This window comes from Chanos chanos, chromosome 15 (genome assembly GCF_902362185.1).
Source record: "Chanos chanos chromosome 15, fChaCha1.1, whole genome shotgun sequence".
Classification (NCBI taxonomy): Eukaryota; Metazoa; Chordata; class Actinopteri; order Gonorynchiformes; family Chanidae; genus Chanos; species Chanos chanos.
In genome coordinates this window covers 7,996,948-8,009,192 of record NC_044509.1, presented here as the reverse complement: position 1 = coordinate 8,009,192, position 12,245 = coordinate 7,996,948, and the positions used below count along the sequence as shown (strand labels likewise).

Sequence of the window (12,245 nt, the reverse complement as noted above, 5' to 3'; positions counted from 1 at the left end):
CTTTTGACTTTGTGTGATCAAGTCTTCATACAGAGAGGCTGAGTAAATAACACTGCCACTTACAGCTGCCAGACAGTGTGACATTTAGCCAACAAATTCAATGAAATGCAAATACCTAGCAGGACTCCTAATCACTGAAGAGAAAATTATTTCACCTACGCCCACATCACACTGACGTGAACGTTAAACAATAACTCTTGCATAACTACCTGGCTCTGTGCCATAAACAGCTACATAATCTCAAACTCCGCTGGCAATGAGTAGACAGTGGACTGGAGACAAAAACTGGAGACTGGAGACAGTGGACTGATAAAAAAAAAAAATTGCTTCATGCTTTCACAGGTGTTCACCTGTGAAAGCGTGAAGCAATTTTTTTTATCGGTCTTTACACATTTTCATCATCCCCTTAATTTCCTAGATTTGATATAAAGATTCAGTAGCAATGTCACTGCTAATTTTTTGTTTGTTTGTGTTTGTTTTATTTCATTTATACATGCTGGTGATCACTTAAAAGAGAAGAGGTGGAAGACTCAAAAACAGGAAAGCGTGGAAGTGCTCTGCCGGAAAGTGTCCGGGTCAGCGGACAGCACCCGGTCCTGCCGACACCGGATGCCTCTTTTATAGACTGGATCAAGCATGAAAAGGTGTGGGAACTCAAAGTCCACTTTGTCCACCAGTCCCACACCTTTGTCATGTGCAGTGTATCAAGCAGGTCCACCTCTGGGGGAAAGTGGCCACAGAGGACCTCTCTGCGTTGGCAGTGCAAGTCCATGCTCCTACAGGAAGCTAGTTCAGACCATAGTGCAGGATGTTTCATTTAGTCCCTGAGCCTTGATCTTTGACAGACTGACTGCCATCACTGGAAGAAGACAGGATTTTGCCTCTGTATCAACTACTGGACAGCATGTGCAGGAGAGGGACCCAGACAAGTATAGGTAGCATTGTCCGCATTGTCTAGGAATTGACATTACTCTCATTTGAGTTCTGAGCATAAGGGTATAAATTACTCCAAATCATCATTTTCGTCGTCATCATCATCATCATCATCATCATCTTCTTCGTCGTCTTCATCACCGTCGCCGTCCTCGTTCGTCGTCAAAAAAGCGAGATTCTTAGTGTTTTTGCTGTCATTGCTCTTTATAATCACTTATACCAAAATCACTTATCCCCATAGCAAAAAGGACAATAGCACAACAGGCCCTAGGTCAAGGGCTTAACCTATTCTGCTTTCACACATTTTGAAGTGTTACTGACTTGGACTTAAGTACACTGAGAACAAATCTCTTTTTTTGCTATTATATACAAATTATTTGTGCCACCTCCAGTGTTTGATTTCTGGAATGTAATAAATTAATGCATTTTAAAGATTACACCAAAGGAGGGCAAATACTAGCAAATAAAGCACCAAGACACTGACCTTACACTGATGTGGCATCGCAAAGCTTGTTCTACTTTCATTTCGTCTCATTCTCATGTTGAATCAACACAGATATACAAAAACAATGTTAACGTGTGCAGTCTGTTTGTTTTCAATGCTCATGGCAACTTGGCACCACCACTCACACTGTGTTCCTATCAACACTCCAGAGCCTCGAGACCTTCCAGCAGCCAATCACGATCACGCCTAGATTATCTACTATATTTGGACAACCACCTTCATTACTGGAGTTATTAAAAGGGAACATACTTTCCAACAATTTAAGAGCCATAGCAAATACCATCTCCACTGTAGTGTCTCTTTTCAGTTCAAGACTTGTACTGAAACAAACCAAATGTGTTCAAGTTTATTTTCCTTCCTGAGTTCCATTTCAATGCTGTAATTTATTTGTTTTACTCACCACTCATGTGGCTTTGTTATGTTTTATGATTGATATGCATCTTTACTGTATTTTATGTCTGTTTCTTTTTTTTTAAATGAATCTGTTAAATGCCGGTCTGTGGAGTCGGAAGCACAACTGGGTTACTGGAGTCGGAGTCGGTGGTATCATAAACTGAGGAGTCAGAGTCAGAGTCAGAGTGGAAGGTTTTGTGTACTGACTCCCCCCAGCCAAGTCCACAGCACTGCTTTATAATGAAGTAGTGCTGTGGAGTCGGCGTGGGAGTCAGAGTCGGAGTCGAAGGTTTTGTGTACTGACTCCCCCCAGCCAAGTCCACAGCACTGCTTTATAATGAAGTAGTGCTGTGGAGTCGGTGTGGGAGTCAGAGTCGGAGTTGAAGGGTTTGTGTACCGACTCCACATCCCTGGTTAAATGCATTATATTTGACGCAGCATTTATTTGATCAGTAGGCATAGCATTAATTCTCCACTTTAATCTCTCATAATGCCATCTAGGTCTCTCTTAACATAATATTACTTTATCATCACAAATCTATGTTGTTTTTAATGTGTGATTCACCCCTTATGACTGAATATAGTCTCATGCTTCGCCGGTCTTTTACTAAGATCTAGCTGCTGAAAATATGTGATAAATGGCGGTTTATAAATTATGAAAAGTAACTGAATAGTAATTTTAACTATTCATAACTACTCAGTCTACAGCCGTGCACCATGTGGCACCTAGTTATGACAAAAACACACCCCAAACACAACCCAGAGGCAACAGGCAATCGCCAACAGGTTAGACCACTGAGACAGTCACACAATGCCATTAAAAGAATGTCAGTGATGATGGTTCTAAACACAATCAAAGAAAACAGGTTGGGATGAGTTCTCCTTCATAACTTTCAGACTGTCAAACGTTGCAACTGTATCCTGCACCTGTGCTCCCACACGAGGCTAAAATGGCACCACATTATCCGACTGGCCAAACAGAGCTTTATAAGTGTCTCCTTGGAAAAAGAACACAAGGCTAAGTTTAACAGCAGTAATCTGATTCCTTTATTTTCACAATAACAGAAACCTATTAGAACAGAATGGAACAGGAGACAACACAACATAACCACTCTAGCGCTGTGAGCATTGCCTTAACCAAATAACATACCATAACCTCACTTAACATTTTTTACTTTATATGCTAATCAAGAGTCCGCTTGTGCTCAACTAATAAAGGCAGGTCGATTAGAGGACATGGGACCAACATGAGTAGCAAAAGGAGGTGGTGTGGTTACGCCTAAAGGCTTTGGGTCGACCTTCACTCCATAAGCCTGCTGAGCAGTGGTGTTCACCTGTGGACTGACCATCACAGGATGACTGGTGATGATGGTGACGTTTTTTCCCCGTTCCTTAATTTCTCGATGCATCTGACACCAAGAGCACGAATAACAGCAGCAGGACACCAGAATGTCTTCGAAGAGGCTTCCCTGAGGAGAAAAAAAAACCACACTTTAGTCAATTTAAAGAGTGATTCTACTCTCAAATTATACTTGAATACACAGTCTCCTCTGTAAAGCTTAGATCTAGAAATGTGTTAATTGTCATGAGCTTGACAATGATCGTATCTTAAAATGACACATTAAAATGATCCTATACTAAAATGACATGTTTCTTGCACTCCTCCTTTTTGTTGCTGTTCGTTTGATTTTTGATTATTCTGGTAACACAGAGCTAATGTGGTACCATACCCCAATTCCATACGTGTAGCGTACGGCGGTCCTCATTGATAGAGTTACAGGTGGCACTGTTGGCACAACTAAAGCAAACAGTGAATAGTCCACAAGAGGCAAGCAGGTACTCTCTCCAAACTCTTTTGTAGTGGCACAAGCAAAGCAAGGGCCGCACCAACAGGCATAGCAGCCTGAGAACAAAAATATAAGAAAGAAAAAAAAGAGGCAAATGTTTCACAAGAACAGTGATAGTAATGACTATGATGTTGGAGAGATATGACATGGGTTTGGTGTGGACTCACAGGACGGCATGTCTTGACAACAGTCAAACAGACCAGAGCTCCACGCGGTCAGGTGAGGGGTAGTTCTCTGAGGCTGCTGCTGTACAACCACTGTTGTTGCCATGACGACTGCTAACTAATGTCAAGAGAACCTCTGTCATTTGGACTGAGATCTAACTATTTGGTTCCCTCAAATTTGAAAATAAACCTTTATCAGTAAAATATGTAAAAGATAAATTCAGTTCTTAAGTTAGTCTTAGATACCAGCTGAGGAGAATAACTAACACAACTTTAAACCAAAACTCCACTGGGAAACAGGAACTTTTTTTCTTTTTTCGGACTTGTCATTTTTGAAGCCGGACCTACAAAGGCTTGCTTAGCTATCAGACAGACAACAGTCTTAATTAGCATACTTCTTCCTGGGTAACATACTTGGACAACAAATAAAGACCACAGTTAAGGCTCAACCAGATCACTAATAATTGTTATTGTCTGTATAAAATAAAACAACAGCAAGGAACACGCCAAGATTATGTTGAAAGAGGTAAATTATCAACACTCATCTATTTCATTCACTCTATAATTCATTCCATTCCACCTGAAAATTCAAGCTATAAGTTATTACTACTGAATGGACAACATGAAGTGTAAATACATTGTAAACACAACTTGGTAGGGGGCTGTAAAAATTACCTTGGTATTCGATTGTTAAATTGATGTTTCTAGTCCAGCTTATGCTCTGGTTTGGAAAAAATCATCTAAACTTACATGTTTTGTTGTAGATTAGCATGTTAGTAGTTTTTGCTAATGAACTGTAAAACCACCACCTGCAGTCCAGGCTAGGAAACGGGAAGTTAGTTATTAGTCATGACTTAACAATCCACTTAAAACCATATCTTCGTGTAGCGTGGTTTTAGTATTGCTTTACTGTGGTATAAGTGAGTATTAAAATGTCAGATTTTTTTTTTTTTTTTTTTTTTGTACCACGACAGTTTCGTTTAAAAAAAAACTAATTAACGTCCTGCCTGTTTCATACAGGTTAGAATTGGTGTAAGAATGGACCGTTAGGAAATATATGGGAAGTAGAATACGATACACTAGTGCTGACCAATCAGTTTACCGGACGGTTTCAAAATTGATGCTAACGTCCTGCTTTGTACGAGGAGTATTGGGGCCACACTGAAGGGGGGAGGAATTCTGAGATTTCGAGATTAAAGTCGTAATTTAGCGAAAATAAAGTTGCTATTTAACGAGAATAAAGCGTTTAACTGAGAAAAAAGTCATAATATTCCGAGAATAAAGTGGTTATTTAACGAGGAAAAAGTCGTTATTTAAAGAGAAAAATCATTATTTAAGGTGAATAAAGTCGTTATTAAACAAGAGTGAAGTCGTTATTTAACTAGAATAAAGATATAAAATTATCAAATTATTTTTATTTAATTTAATATAATTATTTTAGAGAAATAAAAAACATTTGTAGGAAAATATATTACCAGCAACTAACAAACGGGAGAGAGGACAGTCAGTGGCAGCCTGAGCCTGCTTCTGGCAACTGCTGTTTCAAGATTCAACAACTTTATTGTCAGTGGTAAGCACAATTTCGCGCCGCGACACGCACAACAAAATCCTGATAATTAAGTATTTCGTTATTTGTGAAACTTATACTGAAGTATGCTTCACGTCGGTCATTTTAACGCAGGCGGCAGGCTGCTCCTCTAATATTTCATCAACACGTATCCTAAAATTACGACTTATTCTCCTTAAATAACAACTCTATTCTCGTTAAATAGCGACTTTATTCTCGAAATCTCAGAATCTTTTCCCTCAGTGTGGCCCTACTACTCCGTCGTTGTTTTGCGCTTGAACTTCATAGATTAAAGTTTGTCTAATCTACTGGGTTTCTCAACCATTGGCATTTTAGCTGTATTTGTAATGACATTTTTCTGATAATAAAAACAGAGGACAACTTTAAACCAGCTATGAATTTTGCTGGTCTCCTCCTAACCTTTAAACAATGACACGTACGTAAAGCAAGTTTTCGACGTGCCATGCTACAGGACGTGATGAACATCAGGCTGCCGAATCTGTGTATGGGATCGTGGGACTGTACGATAAGTAATAGAGTGTGTATAGATTAACTAATTGTGCAAGTTTTTTATGAGTCCATTTAGGTTTAGTAACCCATATTACTGTGACTAACTGATCTAAATGATCGAGTCGTTTTCTAATGCATGAATACTTCTATGTATTTCGGTGTCCAGGACAGCTGGAATCCATCCAGGTGAAATCATGCCCCTTACACCATTCACACCCTCAGACCTATGCCTGCCCCAGTTCCTCCTCTCCCCACTGCCTTGGCTGTTCCTACGGTCCACCGGCATGCTGCCAGTCACTTAGCTACTAATGCACTGCAAAGCCTGGAAGGCACCCGCACCTTTACTGACCTCTTCAAACAGACAACGGGGGCCCGGAGAGCTGCAGTGAGTTATGTCACCTCAGAGGCAGACAGGCTGACTCACGTGCACACACACACACACACACACACACACACACACACACACACACACACAAAATACCCAAACGCACACAAAAACACTAAGAGCACCCACTGCAGCTTTTGTCTAGTTTATATTTATAAGTGATCAGTGTCTGTTAAAATTAGACAAGGAGATCTAATCATTCTAATACAGCTGAATCAGTTCAGCTCATCACACTTTGGTGCACAGCTGGATGGCAGTCCAAGTATGTTTCTGTTTTCTTCTCTCATTCTTTTAGTGTACCAACTTTGGCATTCAGCAGTCTGGGCACCCCAAGGTCATTGCAAAAGTATATTTTAATGGTAAGATAGAACTGAAAAAGCCAGAGAAAAGCATGAAATCCAGTCATGCAAAGGAATGATTTCATAGTCCATGCAGTGACCCAGAAAACACAGGTGAAGTTGCTCATGTTCAGTGACCAGCACTTAACATCTGTGTGTCTAACAGTGTGTAAGACTTGCATCCGAGGAGTTGAGGTTACAGGTTGAACCTTTTTGTTGGCTTTTCACGTGCTTCTCAGGAAGTTTACAGTCAGAAATCAATATTTTTTGCCAGTTTTCTATTGAGCCCTTCTTACTGTCATGGCTTCTGGAGAGTAAAAACTTCCTCTGTAGTCTGCACTTGCTCCCAATCCTGCATATTCCTTTGTCTGATTCTGTTTTGCTGTAGTGCAGCTTTCAGTGCCTGCGATGGACCAACCCCAGAACTTCCCTTAAATGATGCTTAGCCTCACGTATACACATATACAGGCACACTCTTGGGTGTGAAAGTTGGACAAGAACATTTAATCATTCTAATGCAACTGACAGAATCGACTCAACTTGTCACTGCACTTGATCTCCCTCCTACTTCACCAAAACCCAGGTAGGCAGCACCCTCCAGCATCTCATGTGCATCTCAGTGCTTTTCCCCACACTACTGCTACCATCCTAACAACGACGGTGCATGTCGTGGTTGAGGAGAAGCAGAGGCAGCTGGATTCAGTAACACTGGTACCTATTCTTACCAATGCATACAGCTGAGTGAGCATTGAAAAGGCCTTGACCCATCAGAGAACTTTCCACCAGGACCGAATTCAAAGACGTGACTTCATCGTCACTTTTTGTGGATGGTGCATTTCTGACGTATTTGAGCCTTCTGGATTGATGTAAGGCTTTCCGATACCCTGCACCTCTTAGAAGTCGGGCTCAAGATCAGGAGCAGCTATAGGAGGAGCAGGCGATGGTGAAGACCGAAGCTTGCCATTGCTCCGCTGGAAACGTTGAATTCATGGACGAGCTGTTTCAGGAGAACATGTTTTCCTGAGAGCATTGTGCTTGGATGCGCGGTGAAACTGCTGCAGAGCCTTAACAAGGAGGGTGCCATGCGCTTCTGTACATTGTAACTCTTGTTGTCCAAAGAGTAGGACATCCCGAAAATGAAAGTACCTCACTTTTGGGTTATCACTGCCACAGAGGTGTGAGAGGACTGCTAGTATATATTTGGCGTGTCACTCAGTTTGTTATCAAAATGAGACAGTGTGGCAGTTGAGGTTAGGGCTGCTGAGACAAGCAACTAAGCTCAGAAACATTCTGACCATAATATACCACTCCTCAGGTACAATGTACCCATTGTAGAGACATTATTTCCTGTGGTATCTTTGTTTATGTGGCTCAAGGGTTTCTTTGAACAGTATTTCGATTTTTGGATTCATACACATGTGATAATAAAGACACCAACTAGAGCTTGGAAATGGAACCAACTATGACCTTGGCCTCTATTTCAACCACGTGGCAGAGAATTGTAGAAGATCTCAGAATCCCCTCACAGACACACTCACTGCTGAGGTATGTGATTGAGCTCCCGCTAGTGAGCCTGTGTGTGTGTGTGTGTGTGTGTGTGACAGTAATGTGTGACTGTTAGATGAGTAATACAGTGTGTTTCGAGACAGATTTGACCTTCTGATGTGTGACTCCCTACAACTGTATGCACAGGATAACTGGTCATTGCCCAGCGAGGGCTAAGGGCCCCAACACTATTCAGGTGGAGTCCCTTAACCCTGCAACTGTGGATCCAGCCTCTCAGATCGCCTCCTCTCCCTGCATGAATGACTGTGTCCCACCAATTAACCCCTGCTGATTTTACACTCCCAGAGCCAACGCCAATGACTCTCCTGAGCTCAACAACACTTCAGAAGAGATGCTGATCAGTTCAGGGGACTCCCACTTGAAATGAAAAGGATTTAAGGAGAATCACATCTTGGCTGAATTCTTGGGAGCTGAGGTAGGTTATGAAAGTTCAATGCTGTACAGAAAGACACACACACACACACACACAATTGAAAGCGTCAATTCAACTTGTTGTAGTTTTGTAACTTTTAAAGAAAACAAGATCATTGTCACCTCAAGCTCTTCCAGCCATTGACTGTTGTGGCTGTTGTGATTTGACAGCAGCCTGAGTGTCTTATTCTTCTCTAGTCCTGCTTTTTCAGTTCACCAAATTTACCACACAGCAGACTCAGCAGGGCAGGATCATTGTCAGCATGTCTTTTAATGAAAAGATATATTGAAAAAGGCAGAAAACGCATGGAAGCCAGTGTGGGTTTTGACTTTAAGTAAGATGATTCTAACGTGCAAATGTGTTAAGTAATATGCTCAAATGTATTGAAGATGTAATCAAAGTCCTAAATCTCTGAAGAATGTAGCTTCCAGCGATTTTCCATTGTCTCTGCTTTATGACTTGTTCACCTTGTGAAAAGAGAGATTTGGGAAACATAAGGTCAAGGAGAGGGCGAAGGTGAGCGGCCATGAGGACTAATATTTTACAAAATAACCAGACCAAGCTGGTTTTTAGTTGTCCTTGGGGTCAAAGTGTGTGGCAAGAAGGATATAAAAGCTCTCACAAAAGAAGGAGTCTTGGAAGCTCATTGAATTACCATTGTTCAGTGTCTTCCCAACGGCCGTGGCACTGCATGCAAGGGGAGTAAGGTAACCAGTGTGAACATCTCTGACTCAAGCTTTAATTGCTGAGAAATAGCAACCACACCAGCCATGAAGAAGATGTCTTGGTTAACCCGGTGATCCATAAGACACCTTGTGTCTGGTACTGGTTCTGTGCTCAGTGACTAACGGTTAGCAGCTATGTCTCTACCAGTGTGTTAGACTTCAGGTGAGGTTACGAGTTGAACTTTTTTTTATGGCTGTTCAGGAACAGGAACGTGGCTTGGGAAAGTCTGCAGCATTCTGAACAAGCTGACGCCTTCATTCAGCTGGTGACAAAGATGACAGACCCTTCAGCGGACACAAAGGAAAGGCTCCAGAGTGGACCTAATCTAAGACAAGGCCTTCTTAACCAATGGCTTCTTTAAAAGAGGTTGGTGCAGAAACGTATGAATCCACACTGACCAAGTCTCTCTCTGATATCTAATATCTGATGGCTATGGTATGTTTTATTGTAAAGAATTCATTTGTAGTTTTTTTTATGTTAGTGGGGTTTAAATGTGCCCCCTAACCTATTCTCAGATTTCTGAGTTATACCAATTTTTCATTTTTGTTCTTTTCATTGGCATTGCACCTTGTTATTTCTGGAGAGTAAAGCATTTCTGTAGATCACATTTGACCTCAATCCCGCATATTTCTCTTTCTCGTACTCTGTATTTCTGTATCGCAGCTTAAACTGCCCATGTTGGACCAACTTGGCACCTGAGTAACCTTCCACAGACTCCTGATTGGATGCCTTAGGGCAGAGTTTGAGAAGGATTCGGAGTGTGACTTGGTGTGTGATCAGAGTTTCAGAAGGTGGACTTGAGCAGCATCACTAGGCTACCTATCCGTGATAATGATAAAACATACACAACATGTGCCTCATTAAAAATGCCTAGATGTGTCAGGAAACTTTCCAGCAGCACTGAATTCAGTGCTCTGAGTCTTTTTTAACACTTTTGGTGAACAGTGTATTGGCAGATTGAGGGACATGCTTTTGAATTTCGATTGATCTAATGTTTTCTGATGCCCTGCTCCTACACAGGCCAGTGAAGAACATAGCAGGAACTGGCAAAAGCTAAAGAGAAAGCTTGTCGCAGCTCCATCGGGAATGTGAGATTCCTTGGTGAGCTCTTCAAAGTGAAGGTGCTTGCCAAGCTCACCATTCTTGAGTGTGTGGAGAGGTTTGCGGAGAAGCACAGTGAACTGAGCCCACAATGCCTCTCCATGGTCCTGACAACAGTCGACCAGGAGCTTCATGATGGCAAAATGAAGGTAAATCACTTATTGGCAGTAGACAGTTTGTTTTTTTTTACCAGGGGGCATGGCCCTAATGGCCCGCACAGGGGATGGCCCAATGGTCACTGACACTACTCTATAGAGTATATAGGGGGATCGCAGGTGAACAAGGGGGATGCATTTTGGACATTTTGCTAACAAGGGGGATGGCATCCCCCGCTCATCGCCTACTGCTTATAGGTTATCACTGTTACTGATGTGCGAGATGTGCAATTTGTGTATGTTTGGCATCTCATTCAGTTCAGCATCAGCACTGACTGAGTCTCTCTCTCTGATATCTGCCTTTTTCCAATTTGAAGTGGAGCAATACATTGAAAAAGTCATAAAAGGACAGAAACCATCATTATGGATGCTTTTTTTATGTGTACTTTTTCCCCTCATACATAGTTACAATTTTGTAATTAGACAAACTGAGTAAAGGAGACCTAGATTTCAGTTTGTAATGTTGTTTAATTACAAACATGTGAGTATTCATTTATGAGTTCTTGCACTATTCGTAATGAGAGTGGTGGCTAATATTAGAGTTCATTTAGAGTGCAGATCAACATATTAGGTTGCTATATCTCCTCTAATGGTATAAATAGCTCTCTCTCTCTTCTCCAGTGTGACTGAATGTTACACAGGCAAGTTCTAAGCCCAAAGATCATGAGAAAGATCCATGAGCATGCACAGATGAAGGAGAAGAATCACCCAAGGCCATCAGTGCCATCCTATGAATTTGGGTGATCCAGGTTCGGTTCCCACCATGTCACCACCATTTGTTTACCTCGAAATCACAAAACTCCAACTCAACTCAACAAAGATTTAGGAACATTGGAGAAACAGAGAAAAGCATCATCCACATAAATAAAAAAATTATGTTCCAAACCGTTTATTATTATTGGGAAAATCAGTGGTTCTGCCATACTGCTTGTACCAAGGCTCCAGCTGGTAGGAAGTGAGGAGCCCCATTTGAACAAATAACTGAAAGGGTGATGACATTGCCCTCCAATACTATAGCACAACCCTTATGGACTTAGACGTGTAAAATAATGTGCTGATTATAATTTTTATATAATTGTAATAATTCTAATAACACTGTTTGGTCTGTTTTGTTTGTACCTCCCCTTCCTTATGTTTTTTATATCTATATATGCTGTTAAGCTTTTTTCCCATTTTTCGGGTGGAATGCATACCTAGATAACCCTGTCTTAAGGCAAATTCTCATAACTCAAAAAAGTTCTTTCCATTAATTTGAAATGGAGCATTTTTGAGTTTGTAAGCCCCCCAAATCAATGCCCAATTATACTAAAAAACTACAAAATCCCCTAAAATTGACATAACGAGTTCAGTAGGTAACTTAACTCAGGAAAAAGTAGTACAAGGGGTTAAAATCCAGAGAACTTTATTCATGTAACTAATGTTCAGCATTCACAGTCAGACTAACCTCTTTTTTGTCTTTCTTCCTTTTGCTAGGCAAGTAGCACTTCCCTTATTGCCCTCTAGAGGAAGCATTCTGTAACTACCACATAACACAAGCTAACATGGCATTTCCCTTCATTAATTACTCCAAATTACATCAATTAAGCTGAAGTAGGGGTATTAATCGAAACTCCTTATAGGTCAAATTCCTAAAACAGTATGTA

At 41.1% G+C, this 12,245-nt stretch overlaps 1 protein-coding gene across 1 annotated transcript; it reads right to left on the bottom strand.

The window, feature by feature from the left end:
* Window positions 1-1,003: 1,003 nt before the first annotated feature.
* On the bottom strand, window positions 1,004-3,948 carry LOC115828901 (cornifelin homolog B-like). The gene is made up of 4 exons (XM_030793000.1): window positions 3,846-3,948; window positions 3,562-3,734; window positions 3,109-3,300; window positions 1,004-1,135 (listed from the first exon to the last, which is right to left on the bottom strand). Exons 1-4 carry the CDS (start codon window positions 3,946-3,948, stop codon window positions 1,004-1,006), a joined length of 600 nt encoding a protein of 199 aa, XP_030648860.1.
* Between the last annotated feature and the right edge of the window lie 8,297 nt (window positions 3,949-12,245).